Source organism: Poecilia reticulata, chromosome 7, assembly GCF_904066995.2.
Source record: "Poecilia reticulata chromosome 7, P_reticulata-male-v2, whole genome shotgun sequence".
Classification (NCBI taxonomy): Eukaryota; Metazoa; Chordata; class Actinopteri; order Cyprinodontiformes; family Poeciliidae; genus Poecilia; species Poecilia reticulata.
The window spans coordinates 3132010-3148862 of NC_088836.1; the positions used below are offsets into that span (position 1 = coordinate 3132010).

General features: G+C 38.1%; 1 protein-coding gene across 5 annotated transcripts in view; it reads right to left on the reverse strand.

Moving 5' to 3' along the window:
- The window catches only part of LOC103466869 (solute carrier family 41 member 3), a 43388-nt gene extending 32909 nt beyond the window's left edge, over positions 1-10479 (reverse strand). Inside the window, exons 1-2 of one of the 5 annotated variants that reach the window (XM_008412754.2) lie at positions 10207-10429; positions 3620-3945 (exon numbers count right to left, since the gene is read on the reverse strand). In XM_008412754.2, coding sequence (XP_008410976.2) covers positions 3620-3901 — 282 coding nt within the window. In that variant the 5' untranslated portion in view covers positions 3902-3945; positions 10207-10429. Of the gene's footprint in view, positions 1-3619; positions 3946-6353; positions 6600-10206 lie in introns of those variants that run through there. The other 4 variants (XM_017305921.2, XM_008412756.3, XM_008412755.3 and 1 more) reach the window with 4 other exon arrangements.
- Positions 10480-16853: the final 6374 nt, after the last annotated feature.

A 16853-nucleotide genomic window follows, 5' to 3' on the forward strand; every position in this document is an offset into this window, starting at 1 on the left:
ATTTCGCTGCTTTTTCAGTCTCATTCTAAATCATTGTGACTAGACTAGCTAACTTTTAAACAAAGTTAGCAGTAAAATTTTGGACATGTGACTATTCCAGAATTAAAACAGCTTAACCAAAAAGATTTAGTTCTATATATGAAAATAAACTGACAATATGTTATAAACGAGCGATATTCATGGTAAAATTCCTGACAGATCGTTTACCTCATTCAAACAGTTTCTCTGACTCCGTCTGCTGCTGCCTTTACTATGAGTCGTTCAGAGGGGGGAGGGGGAGGAAGCGCTCTGCTGAATGTGCTGTTGTGCGCCTTCAAAAAATAAAAGCATGCGAGTGGAAGATTTTAAAATTCTTCGCAACTGAGGTGAAATTATTGGGGGGACGAATGTGACTCTCTCCAATATTGGGGGGGGCACGTCCCCCCCCCCCCCGCTTCCTACGCCTATTCCAGCAGGTGTAGTAAGTCAGTTTGTTTGGTTAAAGCCACAATCAGCTCCTATCATCAGCCTATCATGATTCAGATCAGTAGCTAGCTTTTGGCCCTAGTACCACAGCATACTTTTGAAGCAGCTGGCTCACTCTAGTTATATTTCTTAATTCTTGTCTGTTATAATAATCACACATGTTCCCAGTCTTTCCATTTCATGACAGGAAATTACCACTTAAACATATAACTGATGTTTCTTATAGATCTAAAAGCATAAAAAGCACCAGATCAATACTAAATGAAATTATATGTTTACTTCCATTCTTCATATGTGGCAGTGGAGTTGATCAAGCAGATAAATATGCTAGTATATGCAATAAGAGTCCATATTTTTGGAGTGACAACCTTATCTTTGGATTGATGTGACTAAAGTGTCTCATCTAAGATGTAAAATTGACTATTCTCACATGTTTTTACCCAGAGCTGCTCTGTGGGGGAAAGTTTCTTTTACATGCAAAAATAAAGTTTCCAACAGAATCCACAGGAATGAGGAGTTATGTAAAAAGATCTTCAGAATCAGACTTCAAACCTTTACCAATACTGGAAATCCAAAAGTCTAGATGGTGAATCTATAAACAGTAATTTACGAGAACGATACTTAATTCATAAAAAGAACAACTCACTGCTTGATCTAACAGAACTGGGTTTTTTCATTATTGAAGGAATATTTAGTTTCCTACTACCAAAGGGAACTATGTATCATTTTAAAGAGCAACATGTTATCATCCTGCAGTGTCAAGTTACAGTAAAAAAGCTACTTCCTCTACTTCAACTGCTCACTCTAATAATCCATATGCAATAAAACCACACCAATGGGCAAAGTCCATCCAACACTCAGTCTTTTTTAAATTTGTTTGTCAAAGTAAAGCATTTATCGCTTGCTGGCTTCTGAGAGGTTTTCCAGCTAACAACAAGTTTAGAGCTCATTTCAGCACAGCAGTTTCCACAAGAAATTATGCCTTTTATTAACCAGGAGTAAAAATAATGTGATGTTAAGTGGTATATTAAAATCCAAAAGATGTTTTTTTTTTATTTTATTTTTATGATGTCTTCGAAGCAACAATTATCATCTGTGTCGTGCTGCCTAAGTTTGTTAAAAACAGGAACAGCAGAAACATAAAAACAGAAAATTAAACTCCTGGGGTCAGAAATGAAGGTAGGATATTGTTATATATGACAAATGTGTAATTAGCTAATCTGACTCTGGAATCAAGAGGTTAGTTTTTTTATTTTTACTTTCAGTCTGATCGACACATCCTTAGTGTCTGCAGAGAGCTCTCAGCCAAAGTCGTGACTGATCAGCCTCCATCCATGCAGCGCGGTAACAGATACTGTACGCTGATGATGAACAGATGAAGAGGATTTATCAGGACAGACAGAGGAAAACAGAAGATGCAGAACGCTGAGAAGCAGACAGCGACGTGTCTGACTGCCTACAACCAGCTGGATTCAGACCAAACGCTGGGGACACTGAGGTGACTACTACTAATCAAACAAAATGTCAGAGATTCCTTTATTTTACTGTTAAAAGGTTTATTATTAAAAAGACGTTTAAAGACTTTTATTCACTCAAGCACTTTAATCTACATTGATTATTCGCTTCAAGGGCAGTGAGTCCATCCGGCTGGATAACATCAGCCAGGCCAGCGTGTTCCTACACAACACCGCCTGATTCTCATCTCCTTTCAGTGCTCAGTCTGGGATTTCTCCCATTGAGCTGCAGACTCTGTTCAGACCTCCAAGTCACCATCACATAATATCATCATTATTAATGTGTCATTCTACTTGTTTTCATTCAACTTGTGACTCTCCTTCGTCTTACTGTATTTGTCAGGTATGAATTTATCGAGCAGCAAATCCAGTTAGAAGATCATATTCTACAGGAAACTGTGAGCTGCAGGTGTTCATGTACGTATTATGTTCATTGTGTGTAGAAAAAATAAGAGTGAATGTCAGCCAAAAAATCTCAGAAATATTCTAGAAAAAAAAGTGGAAATATTTGAGTTTGAAAAGTTGTACATCTGTTAGCAAAAAACGGCAAAAAACTCCAAAATGTTCTGAGTTTTTTCTGGAAAAATTGTGAGATTATCCCAAAAATGTTGGAGTTTTTTGGTGGAAATGTATTTCTCTTTTTTTTTTATCTACAATGGTCCTAATATATTGTAGTTAATGACACAAGGGACAGCACCCATAAAACACATTATGGAAGGAAACAGTCCAAGCCTCTCTGAACACAAACTGGCTAGATTCTGCTTGGTCATTCTGCCCAGAAAGTTTGAACACACAATGAGAAGGAAGCGGCTTTTACACCATCAGCAGAAATCCTAACAAAGTTAAAGTGGTGCCCGGAAGAGGAAGGGTTGCACTGCACTACAGTATCCTCCTTCAATGCCCACTGGTGCAGTCTGTAACCAAACCCATCCCAGCTTTGTTTAGCTGAGTAAATCCATCCATCCATTTTCTAAGGCCCTTGTCCCTCAGTGGGGTCGAGAGGGTTGCTGGTGCCTATCTGCAGCTAACATTCCGGGCGAGAGGCGGGGTCACCCTGGACAGGTCACCAGTCTGTCGCAGGGCAACACAGAGACAGACAGGAAAAACAACCACGCATGCACACGCACGCACGCACGCACGCACGCACACACACACACACACACACACACACACACACACACACACACACACACACACACACACACACACACACACACAAGGGATAACAGATACCCAAACTAAATGCTTTTGATGTGAAAAAGTATTCATTCTCCTTGTTAAATCATTTAATTCAATTTAAAAATGTGGTATTGATCCCAAAGGGAAAATAAATGTTGATGTTGCTCATAAAGAGACGCTGTAGAGTCTGCTTCTGTGAGCAGAATCTCCTGTAGCTGTCTGTGTTACAATGGGTCTGAATAAGCCTCTGACTGAAGACACTCTCTGGTGTATAAAATGCTCATAAAAACACTGTTGCTAGCTTAGCCATTTGTCACAATATTTAGCAACTTTTCAGATAAAAAGATTGGTGATCTGCCAGAAAACTGAAATCGGTGCACCCCAAAATATTACTGTATGGACAGAAGACACCATGCCATGAATAGGGGAACTAAAAAGGAAGAGAAAAGTTCCTAACCAACCTGTACATTGTCCAGCACCATGCCGGCCATCACCATCCCCATCCCAGCCAGCAGGTAGGGGAAGAGCACCTGGAGACAGATCGCAACGGTTGACTCCTCCTCCACTTTGGGCCTCTCCTCTGGCAGCTTTTTAGGGGATGGCTGGAGAACCTGGGATGATATGAGGTCATCTTGTGCATCTAGGATGTCTTGAAGATGGGCAGTGGGACTCTTCCTGTTGGATCGGGACTTTTTGTTCTTCTTCCTTTGCCGGGTCTGTTGTGGTTTATCATCACCGGGCATGGCGGCTGCGGCGGTTCTTACCAGACAGGCTGGCTTGATTTAATCTAAAGGATACAGTGAGATGTCAGAGCTTGGGACAATTTTTTAAAGTGTCCCTCAGTCTGCTAATCTTAATTGTCAAAACCCTTTTGGAAACAACTATCTGCATTTCCAGCTTGTTCTTACTAAGGTTCCCAATAGCAGCATATAAACATGTCTAAAGTCTAAAGCAGAGGTGTCTAAATTTTTCACCATGGAGGTTCATAAACTGAATTTTTAATCAAAATTGCAAAAAATACTTAACCTTTTCCTTTTTTACCTGCTCAACAACAAACCAAACACAATACTTTGTAGAAAAAGTCAAATCTTTTTAGAAGAGGCACCTGTAAATCATTGTAGATTAAAAACATAGAGTCTTGCAGGCTCTTTTTTTGTTCTTTTTTAAAGCATAAACAATATTACAAAATTTTTTGTTGAGTTTTTTTTTTTATAGATTTTGTGTGCATAATTGCATGAACAAGAACAAGACATGGCTCACTTTATTTGACCAAATGTCATAACTCACATCTGCTATTAAGTAAGTCACTGGATTTTCGCAGCCCTGTTTAATTCAAATCAAACTTACTATTATTTTAAATCAAACATAGCATGGCTGATAAAAGGATATTTATTTTCATTCATCTGGATTTTTTATTTGTGGATGTCGAATCAATGAAGCCTTAACATTTTTTAAAAATATATACATCCATTGTCTGACCTAGAAAACCAAATTTATGCCATTCTTGATCAGTGATTGATGGTGTTTTCACACTGCATCGTCCAGTAGACTCAGCTTGATTGAGGACCAATACAGCAACATTTTACTTTTTCAGTTGGTTCACTTTCACACTGCACTGTCAAATGAAGCAAACTAAGTGAAAAACCTGTTCCTCTCCTCGCCTTTGGTGGCGCTGCACCATTTCTCCTTTGATATAAATCACTGGTTTGGACATTGCCTATTAGCTGCTAACGCTAGCAACGCTCCTGCAACCACCGCTCCTACATCTTGAGTGATGTCCACAAAAGCAGACTGTTCTAATGCGGGATGAGCAGAAATCTGTCACAAAAATGGTTGTGGGGCAACATCTTAGGTTTCTGTCAGATTGGTTTTTGTCAGTTCTGCCGAGATGCAAAAGGACTAAGCAAATTTCTCTTTTAAATTGGTCAGAAATTTTATTTTACGTAATTGCCCGTTAAAATGAGTTTGTTCAAATTTAACAAACCATTGCTCCTATAATTGATCAAATATTTCAGCCTATATGTTGATTGTTATGAATATTATACAAACGAAGCAATTAGTCCAGTTTTGGTAGTTTATTAAAGGTTTAAAAATTACAGCGGCTGCAGTGTGCCACAGCGGCAGCAACATTTTTTAAGAAGTCTTCATTGTTTGTATGTACATTGTCTTTGACTGTTGCTGGTGAAGAAAGAGTTTTCAGTAAGCTAAAGGAGATAAACTAATTGAGGTCCACTATGTCTCATGATTGGCTTTATAGCCATGTTATCCACTGAAAGTCAGTTGGTTAGAAATACTTGGAATGAATTATAAATCCATTCATGTAAAGCATCTAAATGAACCATCAAAACGTCTGAAACAATATCATATGGGCTAAAAAAGGAGAGCATAATCCAGAACTCCACATCTGGAAAAACAGCCTATCAGCACAAAGAGCTGGAACCAACTTTCAGGCACGGAGGTGGAGGGTTGATTAGAGATCGTTTTGCAGTTTAAGGACAAGACCTTTGACTAACCTGTTAGGAAGAAAACAGCTTCAAACTAGATTATATTAGAAATGTAAACCAATAAATTGTCCAGATATCGAAACTGGCTAATGTTGTCTTGACTGGCAGACTGAAGCCAAGCCAATGTCGATTTATAAAATCTATCCAACTTAAAAGCTCTGGATATTCTTGGTCCATGGGGGTGTTGACTAATGTCAGGGACATTTTTTTAGTTTAAAGAATAAAATAAAGTTTAGGGAGATATGCTTAAAGGTATAAATCGTAATTCTTTCGGTTTCGATTAGATTAAAAAACTACTTTTCCATTATCAAAAATAACCATTTGTCTTTTATGACGTAAAATCTCTTCAAAATGGTCAAAATCAGAATCAGGTAGATCAGATGATTTTCAGAAAAAAATTAAAAAAATAAAAAAAGTCTCAGACCATTATGGTATCTGTGCATGAATTCCTGAAAACCTCAATGAAAAAAAATCCTCCACCATGAAGATGGAGTCTAACAAACAGAACACTTTGTACACGACTTTCTCAATTTAATTATAAACTAATGTTTTACAATACCGATTTGACACCTAAATTTGCAATACTTGTGTTGAATTGAAACCTGGTAAAAGTGCGTTAATGTTCCTAATGCCAGATTTATTCATTGTTGAAGAGGCAATAAAAAGGCGGAATAAAAACAGCAGTACACACACACGTCCACACGAGGTCGCAGCACCTCCCGCGGTGTCCCGAAAACTCCTGTAACACCGCGAAGCTTTGAAGATTTCCCTCCGTGAACGTTTTCTGTTTTCGCTCATTCCTTCACTGGAAGCTTCCATGTGTACATCCCATAATGCATCTGTCTCGGTAACCACGGTTACACAGCCAGGCGCCCTCTGGTTGGAGCAGATGTGGTGGAGAGAAAATTTGTTCGACAACGTGTGGAGTCAGCGATCTGTATGGCAAGCCAATTTATCATATAACACCATGTTTATTTCTGTACTCTTCATATATCCATCCATCCATCCATTTTCTATACACCCTTGACCCTAGTGGGGTGCGGAGGGTTGCTGGTGCCTCTCCAGCTAACGTTCCGGGCAAGAGGTGGGGTCACCCTGGACAGGTCGCCAGTCTGTCGCAGGGCAGTCTATTTTGTTTAAATGTTTAAACAAAATGTAAACAAAACAGAATTAACTTCCCTTGTAAAATTTAGGATACACGTTTCTATTTGTTTCACAACTGCAGCTATTTTAACTTTTAACTTTTTGTTTTAGTATTTTTGTTGTGTGCATTTTGGTGTGTTTTGATGCAGGTACGCTCTGAGTTTCCCCACTGTTGGGACAAACCATTTTAAATGCCCCATATAAAAAGCTAAAATATAATTTAAAATATCAAGAATTGTATTCAGCACAAACAGGCATGTCTATTCATATTATAACTGCTTAGAAACATTTACAAATGGAATAATTACTGTCACTTCTAATTCAGAAAAATATGTTTTAATTAACTGATGCAACTGCATTGTAAATATTCTGAATGCTATTTTTGTAATAAATCAGTTGAGCCCTGAGCTACACCCAAGATGCATCTTGCAGAGACCATGGTTGGTTTAAAGGAAACTGCCATGTAAGTTGATGTAACTGAAATAAAGATAACTAATATAAATCTATATTTTCTGACATATGCAGATATGTGTTACCTTTATTTTAATTATTCAATCTTGTTTCTATGCATACATCTGGAGGTTAAAGCCTAATGCACACAACTGACCAGTCATTTTCCTAGTGCAATTAATAAAATAATAATAATAATAATAAAATTAGGACAAACTTTGATATCTTAAGATATCAACAATATCTTTACATGCTAAAATAGTCAGACTTTTTAAGGGTGTCTTATTTTCTCCACAAACCAATCATAACACTTAAATATCAACTAGATATATTTAATTTGCGTTGGTACACCAAGATTAATTCTACAACGAATATAGTATGCTGCAAAAAATACTACGGCAATACAAGGGTGGTTTTATTATGTACTCTAATGGCTTACCATATAAGAATGTCCTGCCAAAGACGGGCTTCCACTAAACAGTTCAAATCCAAGAACGTACGTGCACCTTGACCACAATGAGTAAACAAACAATTTAAAATGCCAGCGCCGTTTTAAATGAGAACATCTATATGTCCATAGTAAAGAACTGTGAAGTAGAATCAAAAAGATTAATGGTTTTCAACAGCGTTTACAAAAAATATCTAATAGTGAGCTTTATATGCATTCAGACTGCAACGATAAAATCCAGTGTAGCTAATTTACGTCAGAATTTTCGGTCATTTATTCTTAGGGTTAATCCAGCTTTTGTGAATAAGAACAAGTATCATCATGAAGAAGATGATATTGGGAAAGTTTAAAGCAGTATTCACTCAATCATTGGAAAATATGAAAAGATTATCAAAAAACCAAAAACCTGCCGAGACATTCGCCTAAATTGAGAGGCTTGGTAAGATGAGCCTAAACTGCTACATGCCATGTGGAGGACACAGCAAACAGGTTTAAGAGGAGGCTCTGGTCAAAATGGAACTTGGTCAACATGTAAAATGCTATGAGATGGAGTCCTGACAGCATCATGCTTGGGGGGAAACAACCGACTTCAAGCTAAAAGTAAAGCTAATTTATTTATATAGCATATTTTCAGCAACAAGGCAATACAAAGTGTTTTACAGGGATAAAAAGGAAATGCAAACAAAATAACAAACCAAAGGAAAGAGCAAAAAAAAAAAAAGAGAAAATGAATCTAAAGTACGTAAACTAAGTGCTCCTATTGAGGGTTGCTAAGTATCCTCTGGTCTTATTCCATTTCTGGGTTGGAAGAACAGGAGTCTAAAAAGTAGTCTAGATCCAAAAATGTCCTATGGGCTTCTGGTCTCTGCATCTAAATAGTGAGTATTCTACAGTTTCTGTAAAAAAAAGCTAGAGTGACTAATCTAATTCCTTTTATGGGTTAAAAGTGAGTACTCCACAGTTTCTAAATACCTGACAATAATCTAAAGATGAATAGCTAAATTCTAAGTTTATTCTACATCCTTTTCTGGGTTAAAAGTGAGTAGTCACAGTTTCTAACAAGTAGTAGTATAAAAAGTAACTAAGTAGTGACTGTTCCTGTATTTGTGTATTCCTTTTCTGGGCTGTAGCAGGAAGAGTCTCTCTGCATAAAAGTCATCTAGGAAGTATAATGTTGATCTAAATCGTGTGTACTCCACAATTTCAGATATTACTAATAAACTAAAATAATTCTTTTCTGGGTTAAATAGTGAGTACTCCACAGTTTCTAAAAGGTAAAAGAGCAACTAATAAATTGAGTCTCTGGATTCCAAGTTTGTTCTAATTCCAAGTGAGTACTCCACAGTTTCTAATAAAATGAAAGAAAACAAAAAGAGGAAAGGACACATTAGGGCAAATGGCAACATTCAGACAAAACAAAGACATGAGTGAAGGCAGTGACTTAAGAACCCTTTTTTTCAATAGTTTTAAGGTACTGCTTAGGGAAGGAGTGTCAAACTCATTTTAAGTTTGGGTCACATCAAGATCATGAATGTAAAATGGCCATTTATGGCAGAATGAATTTCTAAAACTGCCAGTTAACAAACTAGCTTTCTCTGCTTAAGATGAGATTAAATAACATTCAACATATTTTCACATTGATGTAATTTAACACTAAACAGCAAAAAAACAGCCTTAGTTTGAGTGAGAAAGTAATATTTAAGCTTTAAAGTTACATTTACATGTCCTTCTAGACTGCAGCTAATTTAAACTCCTGCTCTGCTAGTCAGTCGCTTTTTGAGTCAGCTTTTTTTTGGAATTGAAACGCACAGAATTGCGCAACACCTCGTTGAAACAAAAATTACTGAGATTATTCTTTTATTGGGTCATTACTTTGAACACGTTTTGTCGATTTAAAAAAAAAATAAAGTTACAAACGTTTTAATGAATATTTTGATAAGTGTGTCAGAGGAGGACGTGCTGGTCTCAGCCTCCTGGCGGCGTTCAGTTTGCTGCCTACTGCCGAGGTCGACTTAAAACCTTCCCACGATTGACGTTTTGAGCACCCTGTTCTAGAGTATAGAGGGTCACACAAAACCTTTTTGTGGGTCTTGACTTTGACACATGTGGTTTAGGATAACCAAGTGGTGACACTGCTGTCACTTTAAGCATATGAACCGTTTTGGCACACATTTATAGTGACAGTCTTATTGTGAAGCCCTGTGGTTGGGTTCTGTGTTGGTCAGTAGAAACCACTGACCTTATTGACAGGGACTGCAATGATTGAATTCTCCAATGACATTTTTTCAGTAGTATTGTACATTACCTAACCCTGCTTGCTGCAGTGACTCTGCTCTCAGACTGTAGCCCAACGTTCACTCAACATGCATTCAACAACTCATGGCTTAAACTTTCACAACTTCTACCGCAGTGGGAAAAATCGAGGATTAACCTCTGAACACAGAAATCCGTCATGCAGTTTTCCTTTAGCTGGAGCTGTTCTGCTGCTATTGATCAGTCCTACCGTTTGTCTTCAGCCTTAGCTCGTCAAACGGAGTCCGTGCACCTCCGAAGTATGTCCAAGCTCCTAGAAATAACTCTCCTATGTTGTGTGTTTCTGTATCTAAGTTAAGGCTATCTGATTTTCTCATATACGTTTGTATGGTAGGCCCTTGGTGTGTGCATGGACAGCATATGAGGCAGAGTGCATGCATCATAGGGCACCGTCTTAAATTACATGGCATTAGCAGATAAGGTTATCCCCCGGCCCTGCTGTCTCCTTCCGTCTCGTATGCAGGCTGATGGCAGCAGGCAGCTGGAACACTTCACTCTATTATCCATTAAAACTTTAGAACAAAGAGTAGATTGCTTGGGATTTGAAAAAGGGGCATAATTATCTTGCATGAATAATGATCACTCCATCTAGCATAGTGAAATACTTTATTTTCAGGTAGATAAAGCTTGGTAAAGTACCCAGGCAATCGGCACACAATTCCGTTCAATTCTCATCCCCCTTCAGTGCTTCATCTGGATTTTCTCCCATTGAAATGGATTTCTCCAGAATCATTTATAATCTCTCCAATCAGCAAAAAAAAGGAGAAGTTGGGTAGTCTGTCTGGCAGTAGAGGAAGTGAACGAAGCCATCCAAATATTGAATTAACATTCAATATTTGAATGTTAATTCAAATGTTGAATATAGCGCTTTATCCAATCAATTTTGACCACTCAAAGTGTTTTACACTAGAGCCACATTCACATTTGAATGTTAATTCAAATATTGAATTAACATTTCAAACCCACTCATTTGGCTCGGCTCTTCTCCCTTTTCAATGGGGAATAGTTGTTTCCGGTAAGCTTCATAACATCAAACTGGTGCATTGCATACATCACAGGCAAACATGAGCGACTGCGTAGCAATTCAAACTTCAACAGAGCCCTCGCCTCCAGGAAACAGTCGTTTCTACAGGGCTCCCTCAGTGTATGATAAGCCTGGCAGCCAGCCTTATTACGGCGCCCCTCAAAATTTAAATGTTTACCTTTTATAAGACTTTATAGTTGGTATTGTTAATAATGTCTTCCAATAACACATAATATCCTGTCAACTTTAAGTGGTAAATGGACTGAACTTATATAGTGCTTTACCCAATCAATTTTGACCACTCAAAGTGTTTTACACTAGAGCCACATTCACCCATTCGCACTCACAAACGCTCACACATTTATACACCGATACGCATCTCGGTAGGCAACTTGGGGTTAAGTGCCTTGCCCAGGGGCACATCAACATGTGGCAGGAGGAAGCTGGAATTGAACCTAAAACCTTCCAATCGCAAGACGACTACTCTACCCACACAGCTCAGTCGCCCCATTTAAAGATTTTTTTAACTCAAAGACATGGTGGATGACAGCTGGATGACCCTAGCATCTCTATGGTAAGTCTAATTTCTCAATAGCCAAAGCCCCAGACTCGCTGTAGAAGCGATTTTACCAGGTTACCGGTAAATGCTTGTCTATTCGTTTCAAGACGTTTTCACTTTGTGACATCGGTATCGGGACAAAAAAACAAAAATGGTGTTGTGCTGAGTTAGCTTTCTGCCATGCATGGTGCTTTACATGTAGACCAAAAGTGCATCTCCAGTACAAGAACCAAACATGGCGAAGCAGCATTCAGCTTCTATGTATCACAAATCTAGAACAAATGTAAAACTGCCAAAGCACTGAATTCCTCTAAATCTAGACTAAAAACCCTCCTGTTTAGAGTTGCTTTTATACCACAATAAATTAAGCACCACATGTTGAATGTAATGTTTTGATAGTTGATTTTTCTGTTTTTATTATGTAAAACGCTTTGAATTATCTTTTTGCTGAAATATGCTACACAAATAAAATGAGATTTTATTGAGAGCGCAGTTCTCCACATGTTGCTATCCAAAAGTATGGATTCCTTTTACAAGGGTATCCAAACTCTTTTTGCCATATTGACCAAAAGCTTATGTGGTCAAGAAAAACATTGTAGAAACATAAAACAAAAAAAAAATGTCTTGAAAGATTGCTTTAGAATAAGGCACGCGCAGTTTCTATGTTATTACTTTTTTTTTTAAGCAACTCAATAATTGGGGTTTTAAATGTTCTAAAATTAAAATGCATGCGAAACCTTTGTTGCCCTTTTCTAAATCTACTTCCAGAAACAGTGGCGTGTCAGTTTCACTTACTAGCAATGCGCAACTCCACCACTAGATGTCAGCATAGATTAAACAGTATCTGGAACAGACGTCAGAGTTCAAATAAAGCCTTTGCTTTTCTAGGCTCGCTGCTCACTGCCACAGTCAAAACAAAGAAGCTTTTAGAAACACACACATCCTGTTGGACATGGTCAGCAAGACGAGTTGTTTTTCAAGTTGTTTGAGGTGAAAAAAATAAATAAAATCAGGCGTTGCAGCCTGTAACTACGATGGCCTGTCTGGTACAGGCTATAAGTCTGGCTCATATTTACTTTAGTTTTATAGTAACATGAGCCATGCTGTAGTTAGAGAATCCTTCATCTGTCATTGTGAAGTTGGAAAGCTCCTGGAGCTTATAAAGATCCGCTATAAAGTCCCATAACGTTGACTTTTCAGCTCCTATCGCCTATAATCAAAACCAGGACAGGCAGCGTCAGCCTATAGATTCTGTGTTGTGTGCGAGTGTAAGTGGTTTTCTTTATGCACAGTAAAACATTTGTGGGTTTCCTTGGCCACAGATTATAATGGCAGGGTTAGATTTGGCATTTTATGCGCCTTAAATAATCTTTTCTTTCAAACACACTAGCTGGACAAACACACTAGAAAAAACACTTTTACATCTGTTGTTACAAGAAAACTAAGTTTCACCTACGAGAAAAAAATAAAAAATAAATAAAGAGATTATAGGGAAGCCTCTGATCTTAGGTAAAGATTTCAGGATAAAATGAACATTAGGGGACTAGTATTACTGACGAACTGGAAAGCAAAAACACAGAATGGCAGGCTGCCACCTGGAAAGGCAAACAGTCGAAGACTAAGACGTATCAGCAGACAGGTCCAACCAGCTGAGCAGCAGACTTAAAAAAAGGGTAAAACAATATTGTTGCTAATAAGTTTTGTACTTAAAATTACACTAATCAGTCTTTAGAATCTGAACAGAGCATCACTTCAACAGTTTTAACATTGGGACTTGGTCAGGTTAGAGAAAAGACTTTAAGGAGCCTCATCAGCTTCACTTCACTGGTAAACTGTAATAACGTGCAGATTATTTATGCAAAGTTCTCTGGGAAGGCTTTCTACATGGATTATGTTTATGGAAATTTCTGACCACCAGAAGAACATTTATAAGGTCAGAGACTGACGTGGGATGATAAACTCACTCATCCATGTTTTTATGGATGGACTTTTATGGACTTTGTTTTGTCTGCTGTAGTGCAGCCATATTGGAAGAGGAATGGGCCATTCACAAAAAACAGTAACCCTTATCAATTAATGAAGTTTATTTGCAAAGCACATTTCAGCAACAGCAGTTCAAGGTGCTTTACGATGTGAAAACATAAAAAACATAATAAACAAATCATACAATCAACAGCTGTGAAAACCAATAACAGACTTTTGTCAAGTGCTGCCGTTAAAATCAATACATGTCAAATATGTTGGTCAATGTTCCATTTATCATTCTACAAATGACAAGCCTAGATTTAATGGAACTCAGTGTTTCAGCTGTTTTGAAGTTTTCTGGAAGTTTGTTCCAGATTTGTAGTGCACAGAAACTGAATGTTACTTCTCCATGTTTAGTTCTGGTTCTGGAGATGCAGAGCAGAAACAGAACCAGAAGACCTGAGGGGTCTGGAAGGTTGATACAAAAGCAGATCTTTAAGCCGTACAGGGATTCATTAACTAGCAACAGTATTTTAAATTCTAGTCTCTCAGTGGAAGAACTTTAGAACTGGGTGATGTTCTCTATCTTCCTGGTTTTAGTCAAAACCCCAGCAGCAGTGTTCTGGATCAGCTGCATCTGGACCATTGATTTGTTAGACAGATCTAGTTTTTACAGAGTTTACATAAATTTCACAGAAATATGTTTTTCATGTTGTTTCTTACAGTGACCCACCTCATAACTGAATAAGTAAATCACCAGTTTTCAACCTTAAAAGTGGAACCCAGTTACTTTAAATCTGATGTCATTCCCTGATTCCTGTTCAAACTGCACGGTTAATGAAGGACATTTTGCAATGACGTTACATAAGAGACACATTTATTTGTCAATCTCAGACCAAGCAGTCAATTGCCAACTGTTTGACAATAATGCAGAAGCACGTAAGTGTCATTGTTATCTTCCACTAAAAAATAAGGCACATCAAAATTTGTTTAAGTGTTCCTCCGTCTTTAAAGCATTTGATTTTCACAAACATATTTGCAAAATCATTATTAAACAAAGAAGACTCTGTGCTTCCACTGTTTGTTTAAATTGCTCGAATCTGCCTCAGAGCACAAGCAAAAAGTGTTGTAAAGATGAAACTAAAAAGATTGTGCATTATTCACAGCAAAAAGTCTTCTGAATAGGCTGAAAGGCCACAGAGAGGAAGAAGCCATGACTCGAAAAGCAGCAGCTAGATTACAGTTTAAAAAATGCTCTCTGGGATAAAGACCTGACTTCTGGAAAGATTGCATTTGGTCTGAGTAAACTAACATTGTTAATTCCATTAGAGGACAAAGGGAGAAACCTGAGAACATCATCTGAATTGTGACGTAAGGGGATGCTAGAATAACGTTGTGTGGGCGTTTTGCAGAACGAAGGACTGGTGCACTTCTCTAATTCAAGATTTTAGCCATGGAGTTGAAACCTATTTGATCTATTTAGTCCTCCAAATAGGTAATGATTAAATTCAAACCACTCATTTACTAAAAGTGACTTAGGGACAACAATGAGAAATGATCACAAAGTCCGGATCTCAAAATGCAGAACTAAACAGATGTCTGAGCAAGGCAGGCTGTAACCAAGATGATGTTCTGGTTCTGTTGGTAGGATTGGGCCAGGAACTTTGAAAAGCTTATAGAGGGAGTCAAACAGTTCAAAAGTCAAATCAAAAATAACTGAAATATTTTTGGAATTGTACCTTTTTATAATGAAAAAGGGGAATGCAAAATAAATCATTTTACGTTTCCTAAAATACAGGTAATACATAATAAAAGAAAAGCTGTTAACATAATTATATTCCTCAACAAAGTCAGGCAGTAAAAAAAAGTGTAAAGTCGCTCAGTAAAAGTAAATATGTGACTTCAGTTTTCTTTGTTTTGTATTTACTTCGTTGTGACCACTTCATTGTTGCCCCTCTGGAAAGGAAGTTTCTCGGTTTCTTGTTGCTCGTATGTTAAGTGCAGTGGATATTAGGTAACTGTGGCCTTGTGTAGGGAAATCATCATGGAAACTTGTAATGCAGCTATAAATAAATTCCCCTGCACTCTGTTGCAAGCCACGCTGTCAGTCCCAGCTAGACGTATAGTGCCATGTTCTAGCTGCTATTTTAACTATCTACTTGTCTGTCTGCATATTTGTCTGCCATTCAGCGGATGAACATGTGGCTCTTCCACTTAGTGGTTGCACAGTTTGCATCCAGAATCATTTTACAGGAGAGGCACATTGCAGTTCACGTGGACTGATGCAGTACAGATTGCCAAACATCATGTGGACGACACTTTTTGCGGTTTACTTTGGGGCACCTGTTGCAGCTCACATTGATGGCCTTGTGCCACTACCGATTCACCCACTTTATCAGTGCCCAGCTGACCCAGTACAAACATTCACAAAGTGCAAAGTGAAGATGCTAGAGAAACCTAAAAAAGTACATTTATTAACCAAAACACTGTTTCATTATCCTCATTACCCCATAGCAACAAGAATTAAAGTCTAACTGCTTTTCCCATCATTCCCATCGTTAAAAGTTTGATTTTATCCGATCACTAACGTTTGGCCGTGACATACGTGATGTGTCAGCTCGATGATGCGGAAATTGAGAGAGCTGTAAACAACCCCATGAGGAGTAGCGCCTCGACATCTTTGCCAGCAATAAGCTATATTCCTCCTGCTCCAACTTTAATTACTCAATATTTGGAAGCGTGGTCAACACAGGCTGAACGGCTTCCTCCGCTGCCATTGCTAAAACTACAGGCAGACTGCAATTATAAAAAATCAATGTGAGTCGTTCACAACTTCTTCTGTTTGCTGTTTGGTCCAGAGAAAATCCAGGTCTATGGGAGAAATGCCAGACACAGCAATGAAAGGAGATGGGAATGGAGTGGACCTGCATAGGAAGGCAGTGGCCAGGATTCTACCTTCACTTTCCTCAGTGAGACTTTCCTCCGCTCCTCATAGGAGAACCAATCTCAGGTCAAAGCATGTTCATAGTCCATCCTTCAATTAAAGTTCTGGAAATATTCTGACTTCCATATCTTCCATACATCATCTCTAAGATCCTTGCCACATTGCGGGGGAAACTTAAAGTTGCATAGATTCAGGATTTAGTCGTGATCCGTATTTCCTGACATCTTCTATGTTTCAAACATCCAATAATGATGTTTGGAACATAGAAGAAACTGTAACCTGAAGGATTCCTCACAACGGTCATCAAACTTGTCACTTTCATTTTCTTACCCGTTCAATTAGTGA